The 13,068-nt window shown below is 43.2% G+C and overlaps 1 protein-coding gene across 4 annotated transcripts in view; it reads left to right on the forward strand.

Moving 5' to 3' along the window:
• Window positions 1-3,758: 3,758 nt before the first annotated feature.
• Window positions 3,759-13,068, forward strand: part of RNF138 (ring finger protein 138) — a 33,017-nt gene continuing 23,707 nt past the window's right edge. For 3 of the 4 annotated variants that reach the window (XM_086682690.1, XM_086682692.1, XM_086682693.1), the window contains exons 1-2: window positions 3,759-3,874; window positions 4,414-4,607. In XM_086682690.1, the coding sequence (XP_086538816.1) occupies window positions 4,498-4,607 (110 nt within the window). In that variant the 5' untranslated portion in view covers window positions 3,759-3,874; window positions 4,414-4,497. Of the gene's footprint in view, window positions 3,875-4,025; window positions 4,095-4,413; window positions 4,608-13,068 lie in introns of those variants that run through there. The other variant, XM_086682691.1, reaches the window with a different exon arrangement.

The following is a 13,068-nucleotide window of genomic DNA, read 5'->3' on the forward strand; positions in this document are numbered from 1 at the left end:
CATGGTATTGTTTATTCCCATTTGTTTGTTTTTCAGTCAGCAAAGAAAGGCACTTGTTGAAGCACCTCAGAAGAATCCCTCTCACACCTCCTTGGTCATAACTGCATCACATGCCCAGGCTTAAACCAATGGTAAGAAGAAAGGACCCATCCAGACTGGCTCATCTCAATCATGGTATTTCCCCTTGAGCTGGAAATATCCTCCTGAAGGGCATAGCCAGGAAAAAGAAAAGATACCCGAACAAAACTCATGATTTGTTACAGTGGGGGGTGGAAATAGGGTTTATAAATGTTTGTTGATGGGAACATGGTGCCCTGTATGGTTTCCCTTCCGCATTTTTATTCACTTGACCTCCTTCTTACTCAGCCTGAGTGTGGGATGAGGTGGGGAAAAGAAGAAATTAGGATTAATGCATCAGGAATGTAAAGAATGTTGGTTTTTTTTGTTTTAAAAGAACATTTCCAAAACAGGCTTAATAATTAAATGATATGCCTTCAGCAGATAGGTTATTTATGTACATGATCAGGACTAATGTTAAAAATATTTAGCCACTAGAACCAAATGGGCATTGGACATTCAGGACAGACTATTTATTGCCCAATCAGAATGGGCAGGCTGAGAATGGGCACCAGAGCTGTGCTGGTGCAAACCAGCTGAATGTTGACACGGTTGACAATTAAAAAAGATACCAAAGGGTGGACAGTGAAACGTGAGCCTCACTCCCATTCCATCCCCCAGCTTCCCAGTTCACTTCCCCAAAAGCAACCACTCTTTCCAGAAAAACAGACTGTTGAGGCTCTGTGGTAAGACAAAGCGAGGCTTTGTGAAGACAGAAATTAATTTTCTGAATTCACTTATCTCCTCCTTTTAGTACATTAATTGCCTGGCCTAGTGGACTTGGTTGGAGAGTTTTGCATATGGGAGGGCCCAGAAGGCAGTAAGTGGCAAGGGGGAAAGGTCCACATCCAGTCCAAGGGATTGTGGTTGGAAAAGAAAGGAGGAGTAGGGAAAAGGTTAGGTTGAGGGGAGTGCTGGGGGCCTGGGAGCTGAAAGCACATTACCTTATAGGTTGTGCAGAAGCAAACTAGGGGTCAGCACTACATGCAAAGTCAGGGACACAGAATGGCTAGATGAAATGATTCTCCCTCCCAGGCTGGGAGAGGAGAGGGCCCCAAGGGATGCCACGGATGGTGGCTATGTTGAGAGCAGAGCCTGAGGGCCCTTCCTTGTTGAGGGTCAAGGAATTCGAAGAGAATTGTGACAGAGCTACAGAGGGCTCTACGGTGTTGGTGAGGCTGAGTCAACCAGGGTACACACGACCGCGCCTTCACCCAGCTGAGTCAGGCAGAAGTAGCCTTTACCAACAGCTACCAGCAGCAGAATGTCCGGAACACAACGCATCTCAGAGTGGAGCCAAATTAGCCTCCCTGCAGAATAGGCCAGCAAGAATTCAAAGGAGACCTTGCAGATGTCAGGACCCGGGTTCTCCAATAGTGTCTCAAGTTCATGTCAGCTACCCCTTGTCCTCCGTCTTATCCTCCCAGATGCCATTTTGAGGGGAGCAGACTGAGAGAGATGGGATATTAAAAGCTTAAGTGTTTTAACCTAAATGTAAAGAAACTGATTACATTATGGCAACAGAGTTTAAACTAAAAAACATTTAGAGTTTTTCCCTTACTGCCCAAAGGCTGTATTTTATTTACACAGCTGAATGTATTTTGAGTAAATCTGTGACACTGCCATAAAAATATCATGTAATTTTTCATGTGAAATGCTGCCAAGAGAGAAAATTATGTCTTTTGGCTATTATGGTTTATTTGTCTAAGCTTAACACTCAGAGGGTAACTACATTTTCCTTATACCCACATTTGTGGAGGATTTCTACATACTATCAACTATATGTATGTAGAAATCCACCAAATAGTATGTAGAAATTCACCAAAAATGTGGGTATAATGACTTCTTAGAATATGAGAAACAATGCAAACACGTTTGGATTAGGGCATGGGTAAAGCTGACATTGTAGAGGAAGAATGAAGCAAATAAAATTAAACTCACAAAATTAATGTTCTGGTTAAAGATTCTCAGTGAGTAAAGGGAAACATTCTTTTTAATAGAAAATACGCTTTCCTGGGTGCCTGGGTGGCTCAGTCAGTCAAACATCTGACTTCGGCTCAGGTCATGATCTCACAGTTTGTGAGTTTGGGCCCCGCACCGGGCTCTGAACTGACAGCTCAGAGCTTGGAGCCTGCTTCAGGATCTGTGTCTCCCTCTCTCTGTCCCTTCCCTGCTCTCACTCTGTCTCTCTCTCTCTAAAATAAACAAACATTAAAAAATTTAAAAAAAGAAAAAGAAAATACACTTTACTTCCTAAAGTGGTCAAAACGAGCAAAATATGATTGGAAATACATCAAAAACGTGAAGTTTGAAATCCAAGAACCATTTTATAAGTAAATTTGAAAAGTACCTGGACTAATGCTATTTGGTGTCTCTCCTGTCAACACCTGTTTGGTGTTTCTCCTCCCAGGAAATCTGAAGCTAAAATTAGCTTTCCTGCTCTGCTTCCACTGTTCCTGCTAGGGAGGAAAATGTTGTAGTTTGGTAAAGGGAATTAGCTGTTCATTGGACAATTCAGTAAATATTATTCTATGAATTGTCATATTAAGATGCATAGTGAGACCCACTTCCTCCATCAAGTTTTCTCTAAGACCATACACATCCAGTCATCCCACTTTTTATCCTCATTATAGTCACTGTTTATGAAAAACAAAACTTCGGCAAATACCATTTTTTTTGTCCTTTTATTTCATCAGACACCCAAGAGTGTAAACTAGTCAAGAGCAAAGTTCAAGACACCAGCATAATAACATCTAACAGTTCCAAGGACAATGGCTTCAGTTTATGATTCACTTAGACTGTAGTGGAGAGCCTTAACAAAGCAGGGTAAGGATAATTTTCTTTTCTTTTCTGAAACTAATTGAGGATGCTCTATAATGTTCCAGATTTTCCTTAGCTCCTTTCATGCGGTTGTGATCCCATCCAGATGTATCTGGCTCATAAACAAAAATATAAACATTTACACTAGTGAATAATGATGAAATGTTTAGATCCATGTTTCTACCTCACTTTTCTTCAAAGGCATCAGAAAACAAGGTGTTGGGTGGTGGAAGAATGCATCTGCGAGAGTAACCCGTCAGGCTGTGTTAAGGGGGAAAGTTCAAACCCTCTCAGGGGAGCTTATTATTTAATTTTTCCTCCTCAAAGGATCGAAATTGCAGAACGGATATTTACTTGTTTCGTAACACATCTCGACATGATCAAAACATTTTGTCAGGGACAAATAGTAAGGTCCATACCTTTAACATTAGGGAATATTTCTTGAGGAAAAATTCCTGGAAAACCCAATATATTTGATAGAAGCGGCGAGAAATGGTGTCCCCGCTAGGGGGAGACGTGGCGGGGGGGGGGAGCGGTGTACAGGTGGGCACCCAGCTGTTTATGTCACAACCAGCGGCGGGCGCGACGCGCCGGTTGCTATGGAGGCCGCTCTACCCACCCCGCCCTCTCCCCACTCCTCGGTCAGGTGTTCGCCGCCCCCTGGTGTTCGGCAACCCGCCCGGCTGGCTGCAGGCAGAGCAATGCCACGGGAGGGCTGCTGGAGGGGGCGGTGGGATCCCGGTGCACCATGAGCCTCGGGCCCTGCCCCCTTTCGGGCCGATAAAGGCTAAGCACTCTTCTCGCCAGTCCCCTCCCGGCCTCGGCTGCCAAGGCAGCAGCGGCCGGACTAGAAGACCGAGGATGGCGCAGGGCCACTTCTTCACGGACCCGCGCGGGGAAAGCAGCTCCAATCCCCGCGCGTCTCCCGGGCTCCTAAGTGAGCGGCTACGCAAGCAGAGTGGAGGGGCGGGGCGGAGCGGGGCGGGGGCGGTGTGGGCGGGGCAGGCAGCCTTGGAACTGGCTAGGTAGCCGGGCGCAGCTAGACGGCTGTGCGGGCGGGGCCAGGGGGTGGGGGTGGGGGTGGGGGTGGGGGGGAAAAGGAGTCCGGAGGCGGAGAAGAGGGAGGGGGCGGAACCGCGGCCGCCTCGTGGAGCCAGGTAAGGGAGCGGCCTCGGGCGGGAGGCAACTGCCTGGGGGCGGCCTTCGTTCACGCGCGGAGGGGCGGCGTCCCGCGTACTCCGAGCCAGGGTGGAAGCGAAAGTGAAGCCGCTGACCGGTTTCTCCACCGTGGCCTCCAGCCAAGCACCTCGCCCCACCATTCCGCCGGGAGGAGCAGCCCTAAAGGCCGGCCCTCGCCCGGCGCGTGCGGCCGTAGCGTCTTAGCGTTCGGCCCCGCCCGGTCCCGCCCTGCCCCGCCCCCTTCCTGGCGCGAGCCGCTTCCTGACGCGATTCCCCTCCCCCTTCGGGTTCGCGTAGGGAGTCGGGCCCCGGGCCGCCACCGCCAGCTCGGCCGCTGTCGCCGCCGCTACCGCCATCGCCTTGATTCCCCCATCCCCCGCCATGGCCGAGGAGCTCTCTGCGGCCACGTCCTACACCGAAGATGATTTCTACTGTCCTGTCTGTCAGGAGGTGCTCAAAACGCCCGTGAGGACCGCGGCCTGTCAGCACGTGTGAGTAGACGCCTCCTCCCCCGCGGGGAGCCGGGTGGTCGTTTAGGCCCGGCATCCAGCCCCGGACCCTCGGCTGCGGCCTGGCAGGAGCGGAGCCCACTGCGACCTGGCCGAGCTCCCCTCGGCGCGGAGGGCCTGTTGCCTCCCGCCCTCCTCCCGAGCTCCGGGCCAGCTTCCTGCGCCCGCCCCGGTGCCCGAGCCCCTGGCCCCCGGGTATCCATCCCTTGCTTTCGCGCCCCCGGGGTAGTGGCCAAGCTTGTCTCGGTCGTGTCTTCAGGCCCCGGAGGCCCCCTCTCCTCCAGGCCCAGGAGGAATTGCAGGGAACGTGGAGCCTTTTTGTTTCCTAGCAACCCGAGTGAGGGCTGGGGTGTCGAGTGTCAAAACCGACCGAAGGTGCCCGCACCGGCGCGCTCGCCTTCCTCGCCCCACTACCCCCCACTCTATGACCTGCCTTGCTTTAAAGTTTTTCCTTCTTTCGGAACCTTGGTCCATTCTTTCCAGATCCAAGAACGCTTATCTAACTTAACCTTTCCACCCTGCTTCACAGACCACTCTTGAAAATGTTCTCTCTCCTTTAAAATTCAGTACATGTTAGAATGATCTAGAACGGGTTTTCTTCTCTCACGTTAGAACTGACAGGATTTCCGGGTATTGAAGTGATAGTTTCCTTTTGTTTTACCCTTCTGCTTATTACTTGGTTACTATGAAGGTGGAGATAGGAAAGGAAGATTGCTGTTTCGTGGAATGAACTGAAGATAAGGCAGTAACTCCAGGAGTGAGGGAGAACACAAAGGGATTAGATGAGGTGGCATGGTGCTGTTCGATTTGGCATACTTACAGGAAGAACTTCGATCATCCTACAGATAATTTTGGTAGAGTGTCAGTAAGAGTTGGAAGAAGCCCTTCTTGTAAAGATATGTAGCACATCTGACAAACCTGGCTGCTGATCAGAGTCCTTGAGGAACTTTGTAAGTAAACATACCAATACCTAGGCTCCATTCCAAATTTACAAAAGAATTTCTGGCAGGTGAAGCTTGGAAATCTTTATTTGAAGAAAGACACTCAGATTTGAAAGTTCTGTGTGCTTGCAAATAGCTGAAAAGAATGGGACACATTTATTTATAAATACATTTCTTTTTCCTTCAACCCTTTTTTTTTTTTAATTTTGAGAGATAGGTTTTGTAATTTCATAAAGAATGGAATGAATTTTGGGTTCTTAATCAGAGATTTTATTACAGTTATTTGATACCCATTTTTCTCACTCTGATCCTCAACCTTGACTGCACTGTCTACCTTACTCCTATTATGCGGTCATTGTGTGAGCCAGGAGTATGTGACTTTATAGGAGTTGTGCCAGTTAAGTTTTGTTGTTATGGGACATGAATGACTGTCTGAAATTGCTTTATTTGGTGCAACAAATGCAGATTGTTGGAGAAATATTTTGAGATGTTATGTTAAGGGCACAATGTATGCTTTATTGCCTTTAATCTGTCAGTGTTCATTATTATAATTTGATGCCTTTCCTATGCTTGTGCTGGCAGTGGGTGGACAAAAGGGAAGGTAGGAGGTCAAAGAGGAAGTGTTTCTGGACAGAATCCTTATCCTTTGGGTCATTGACCTCATAGAACTCATTGTAATCTGCAGCTCTCCTCAAAATTCCATGCAGTTTGCTCTAGTTTGCTTCCCTTGTGGGACATTTAAAAAAATACTTTTTAATGTTTATTTAGTTTTGAGAGAGACAGAGACAGAGCTTGAGTGGGGGGGGGGGTGGTCAGAGAGAGAGGGAGACACAGAATCTGAAACAGGCTCCAGGCTCTGAGCTGTCAGCACAGATCCCCACACGGGGCTCGAACTCAGGAACCATGAGATCATGACCTGAGCTGAAGTCGGACGCCCAACGGATTGAGACACCCAGGCGCCCCTCCTTGTGGGACATTTTAAATCAGACTAATTTGGCTTGACATCTAGGGTATGGAAAAGAGAGTGGAGATGGTTGTTGAGGATCTTTTTCTAATCATCTCATTGAACTTGGAGATGACTAAATGTTACATTTACTAGACTAAACGTAAAAATGAAATGTAGGGTAGATTTTATTGGTAAGAAGAATGAACATTTACTGCTTTATCACCCCATCTCCTCCCTCCCCGCCCACAGACACACATGCTCTAAGGTTCTGCCTGAACAGTGAATTAAAGTAGGTGGTGGTGGTTGGGGGGGGGGGGGAGTTTTATTTGGAAAGGATGGTAATGGTGGAACAGGGCCTTGATTGACTAGGAGTTTGGTGGGGAAATGCAATTGTTTTAAATAATCTAGTTTATCATGTCATTTGCTCTTCCCTTTTCACAAAAGGCAAACCTATGCCTTTAAAAGTGCTTATTATATTTAGCCACAAAATCAGTTTTTGATTCATTGATAGTAAGAAATGAGTGATAAGAATTTTGGATCACTGTGGATCTGTTAGAAAGTAAAAAATTGTCACTGCCATTTCAGTGACAGCAGAGGATTTGCACACTGCCTATTCTAATCAAAGGAGCAGGTTCATTATCATTAGAATAATTGCACCAAAATATAAATTCCTGTATAATCCTCTTTAGTTCCTTCAAACAGGAGATGTGGAATGTTTTCTGTATGTCAGGTAGAAAGAATACAAAGTGCTCTTTTCCTGGGGACTGTTAATAGACTAGTGGAGAAGACCTAAGCATGAATATGATCTGGAAGCGATTTAAGAGGAAAATTTTATGTGAGCATTGAGAGCAAGTGTCAAAATCAGCCTATGACTAAAGGAGAGATTTCCTCGATGAAGCAGTATTTTAGGTCAGAATTGATTATTCAGGGCTTATTGGGGAATACCCTGATTAGGTTTATGGTATATTCAGAGGCAAGGAGGAGTTCTAGAGAATGACTATTTCCAGACTACAAATTTTGGCTGGAGCCAAAGGATGAGTGTAGTAGATAGAGTTTAGAGGTATTGGCAGGAACTTTCTGTATAAGCCAATTCGAACTTTTTCCTGAAAGCCAAAGAGATCTGTTCAATAATTTTTGGCAGAGGAGCAGCATGATCACATTTCACATGATTACTTTAGTAGCAGGATCCAGCTTTGGTGTAGTGGTGAGACTAGTGAAGAGGTCAATCACTGATGTGTCAGAGAAAAAAAAATGGTTAGAACCTGAACCAAGGTAATGATAGTAGGAATGGACAGAAGAGATTCCTGACATTTTAAGGAAACCCATGTAAGATTTCGTGATGTCCCATAGTTAAGTGTATGTATGTGAATGTGGAATACATGGAACTAAAGCTATGAGTATGGATGGTAGCCACTGAGGGAGGTCTGTAAGTTGGAAGATAGCAGAGGACCTAGATACGACAAAGTGCTAGAGGCTATGTATTTAAATCTGGAGTAGAGAAAAGTGCAGCTTGAGAAGGAATGGACAGGATAGGGAGAAAACCAGGATAGAGTGTGACATGGAAGCTGAGAAGAAATACAAGGAGACAGTAGTCAGCAGTGTTAATGGCCTTAGAGTGGTCAGATGCAATATTTTAAAAAGCAAGTAAACATAAATTAAGAACATTAAAGTTGAGCCGGTATTCAAAGTAAGGTTTAAGAAGAAGGTACCGTGCTCGCTCCGGCCGCACATATACTAAAATTAAGAAGGCACAGACTGGCATAGTAGTAAGGTATTTCTTTTGGTGTTTTCATTTGTAATCTTCAAAGGCTCTTTGAATTTTTTTTTTTTCAACGTTTTATTTATTTTTGGAACAGAGAGAGACAGAGCATGAACGGGGAAGGGGCAGAGAGAGAGGGAGACACAGAATCGGAAGCAGGCTCCAGGCTCTGAGCCATCAGCCCAGAGCCCGACGCGGGGCCCGAACTCACGGACCGCGAAATCGTGACCTGGCTGAAGTCGGACGCTCAACCGACTGCGCCACCCAGGCGCCCCTTCAAAGGCTCTTTGAACCAAACCTCTCTTCTTTCCTGTTTTGAATGGTCAAGGGAATAACGTTTGTGCATGGTTAGAAAGTAAGCTTCATTGTGGTGAAAATTACATATAATACGTTGATGCCTTGCCATACTCTTGAAGTTGGAAATCTAATGTTTGTTTTTGTGCATCTCTGTAAGGAGGCATCTCTAAAACTGAGATAAGGGGAGCTTAGATGGCTCAGTTGGTTAAGCATTTGACTTTGGCTCAGGTCATGATCTTGCAGTTTGTGGGTTTGAGCCATGCATCAGAGAGGCTCTCTCTCAAAATAAATAAACTTATAAAAAATGATAATATAGGGGCACCTGGTGGTTTAGTGGGTTAAGTGTCTGACTCTTGATTTTGGCTCAGGTCACTGTCTCATGGTTCGTGGGCTCCAGTCCCGCGCTGGGCTCTGTGCTGACAGTGAGGAGCCTGCTTGGGATTCTCTCTCCCACTCCCTGCCCCTCCCCTGCTGTCTTTCCCCTCAAAATAAATAAACTTTTAAAAAATGAGTTAATGTATCAGCTTTTACTTCTCATTAAGCACATACTTGTATGATTCCTTATTGACCTGCTTTGTATTGTCCAGTTCCTGAATTTTCAGTTTATATTTCTCATAATTTTAACAACTTTATTTTGTTTGAGCAGTCATACTCTAAATATATACTTTAAACTTTTCTTCTTTCCTACAGACTTATTATAATTCTGAAAGGTAGACTTGTATAGGTTTTTGCTGACTTAATGAATGCTGCTGTAAACCATCTTTTTTCTTTATTTTTTTAAAGATTTTATTTTTAGGTAATCTCTCTACCCACCATGGGGCTTGAATTTACAACCCCCAAGATCAATAGTCACATGCTCTACCAACTGTATTTATAAAATGACATAATTAGAAAACAACTATGCTATTTAATTATGTAACAGAAGATTGACTTAATTTAAAGTCCTGAAGACTAACTTAAAATGTGTGATTTTTTTTTTAGTTTAAGTTGTTATGGGGAATGATTTTGACTATAGACTAGGAAGATACAGGGTACTAGATTTTTAAATAAGATGTGGTGTATATATGCATAAATACTGGAATGTGTGTGTGTATGTGTGTGTATATATATATATATATATACGTATATAAAAAGTACACACACATACACACATACATGGAATACTACTCAGCCATAAAAAAGGATGAGATCTTGCCATTTGCTACAACATGGATGGATCTAGAGGGTATTATGCTAAGTGAAATAAGTCAGAGAAAGACAAATACCATATGGTTTTACTTAACATGTACAATCTAAAAAACAAAACAAATGAACAAATAAATGATGAACAAATACAAAACAACTCATAAATACAGAGAATAAACTCCTTGTTGCCAGAGGGGAAGGGTTAGGGGATGGGCTAAAAAGTGAAGAGGGATTTAAGAGGAATAAACTTCCAGTTACAATATAAGTCATGAGGATGAAAAGTACAGCATAGGGAAGTCAATAATAAGGTAATAACATCCCATGGTGACTGATGGTGACTCTTCTTACTGAGGTAGGCATTGACTAATGTATAGAATTGTCCAGTCATGATATTGTACACCTTAAATTAATATAGCATTGTACGTTAGCTATACTTCAGTAGTAAAAATAAAAAATCCATTCTCAAGAATACCAAAAACTTACTTTGACAATTGCAGCTTTATTTCTTTTGAAAATTAAAATAGTTTTATTTTTCTGTTTATAAAAGTGACATAATTTATAGTGCAAAAAGATACAAGGAATGAAGTGAAACTCACAGTGCCAGCACCCTGATTGTAGTTGAGAACAGTATGCTGTATCTGTTCCAAAGGGTGGCTGGCTAACTGATGGCTTTAACTGATTTATGTATCTTTATCTTTCTGTCATCTATCTATTAATATTTGATTGACTAAATGGGATTTAGTGATTTAGTAATTTAGATTTGCATCTTTTTCCCTCCCCCTTCTACTTTGTTTTGAAACCAGTTCTATTTAGCAAATTCAAATAGTCCAGCCAAAGGGAGATGAGGAATAAGCAAACAAGTTCTATTTACTTATTTATTTAGTTGGTTTATTTATTTATTTTGAGAGAGAGAGAAAGAGAGAGGAAAGAACAGATAGAGAGTCCCAAGCAGGCTCCTCACTGTCAATGCTGAGCTGGATGCGGGGCTGGAACTCACGAACCCCAAAATCGTGACCTGAGCTGAAGTTAGACGCTTAACTGACTGAGCCACCCGGGTGCCCCAAGAATAAGGAAGTTTTGTATCTGAGGAAGCTTGGTGCTTGGTGGTACAGAAGAAGGAACAGTAGAATTGGATACAAAAGACTTGAATAACTTTGTACTTAGAACATTTTTGGAATCAGCTGATTTGACTAATGTCCTCACTGTAAGCTCTGTTTTAAAGGCAGCAACCTAAGTCTCCTTTTACTTACTGAAGCCTACTGTACACATTCACTATTGAGTAAAGGAACGAATGGGCTCCAGGCTCTGAGCTGTCAGCACAGATCCCAATATGGGGCTTGAACTCACAAACGGTCCTATCAGACCTGAGCCAAAGTCAGACGCCCAATGGATTGAGCCACCCAGGCACCCCTAATTCACAATTCTAAAGGTACGAAAGGAAATATGTCTTCCTAAATCACTATTACTTTATACATTCTTTCAGAGATATGTATATAAACAAGGTTACAAATATTATTTTTTGTTGTTCACAGAGCATTCTATATGCAATTTTTTGTGTCGTACTATTTTCATGTTACTATTTTGAGGATCTTTCTTTTCTCTCTTTTCTTTTCTTTTCTTTTCTTTTCTTTTCTTTTCTTTTCTTTTCTTTTCTTTTCATTTCTTTTCTCTTCTTTTCTTTTCTCTTCTTTTCTTTTTTCTTTTCTTTTCTTTTCTTGAGAGAGAGAGAGAGCGCACATGAGCAGGGAGGAAGGGCACAGAGGATCCGAAGTAGGCTCTGCCCTGATAGCAGCAAGCCCTGTGCAGGGCTCGAACTCACAAACCATAAGATTGTGACCTGTGCTAAAGTCGGACTGAGCCACCCAGGCACCCCTGGAGATCATTCTATATCAGTACATGTATACATATTATGGTTGTAGAGTTTTCTTCATTTATTCAACCAACATTAAGTATCCATTATGTGCTAGTAGTATTATAGATACTAGGTCTGTAATATTCAACAAACCAGATAAAAATCCCTGACCTCATGGAACATATTTAGTGTTCTAGTATTCCATTGTTTGATGTATCATTATTTAACCAATTTCATATTGATGAACATTTAGGTTGTTTCTAATCTTTTACTGTTTTAAATAATGCTGCAGTGATTAAATTTGTATAAATGCCATTTCACATGTGAAAGTTTTTTCTGTAAGATCAATTCTCACAAATGAAATTGCTGGGTCAAAGTGTAAATACAAGGGAATTTGTCAGCTCAGTCACTCACAGAAGATGGCCACTCTAGAGTCTTTTGCATAGCAAATGTTTTATAATTTTTATGAAGTCCACTATATCATTTTTTTCTATTTAGAATGTGCTTTTAACATCAAATCTGTGTAGCTCTGTATTGTGAATATTTTCTCCTCTTTTTTTCCCTAAGAGTTTTGTAGTTTACTCTTTTGCATTTACTTCTGTATATTAGTTTCCTAGGGCTGCTGTAACACATTCCACAACCTTGGTGGCTTATAATAACATTTATTTTCACGTAGTTTTGGAGGCTAGAAGTCTGAAACCAATTTCTGTGGACCACAGTCAAGGTGCTGGCTAAGGCCTGAGGCCCTTCAGAGACACTGCTCCAGTCTCTGCTCATCTGAACTCTGTATGTATGTCTGTGCCAGATCTCTCTTTGCCTCTCTTACAGAGATGCTTGTAATGGCATTTAGGACCCACCTGGATAAGCCCAGCTAATTTCCCCATCCCCAAATCCTTAACTTTAATCAGGTCTGTTGTAATATAAGGTAATATTCACTTGGTCTGGGCATTAGAAAGTGAATATATCTTTAAAAGTTTCTTTTTTCTTAATGTTTTATTTATTTTTAAGAGAGAAACAGAGAGACAGATTGTGAGTGGGTGAGGGGCAGAGAAGGAGACACAGAATCCGAAGCAGGCTCCAGGCCTGTCAGCACAGAGCCTCTGAGCTATCAGCACAGAGCCTAACACGGGGTCAAACCCACGAGCTGTGAGATCATGACCTGAGCCGAAGTTGGACGTTTAGCCGACTGAGCCACCCAGGCACCCCTAAAGTGAATATATCTTTATATGGCAATTTCCCAGTTTACTACAATCCAGGATCTGTTTTAATTTTTGTATAAGGTGGCAGACTTAGATTGGGGTTCATTTCTGTGCCTATGGATGTCCAGTTGCTCTAACATCATTCACTTGTTGCACCTTTGTTAAAACACTTTTGCTTTTTTTTTTTTTTAATTTTAAATAAACTCTATGCCACCCACACACACATGGGCCTTGTACTCACAACCCCGAGATCAAGAGACACAT

Source organism: Puma concolor, chromosome D3, assembly GCF_028749965.1.
Source record: "Puma concolor isolate L17-30 chromosome D3, mPumCon1.1.hap2, whole genome shotgun sequence".
NCBI classification, from domain to species: domain Eukaryota; kingdom Metazoa; phylum Chordata; class Mammalia; order Carnivora; family Felidae; genus Puma; species Puma concolor.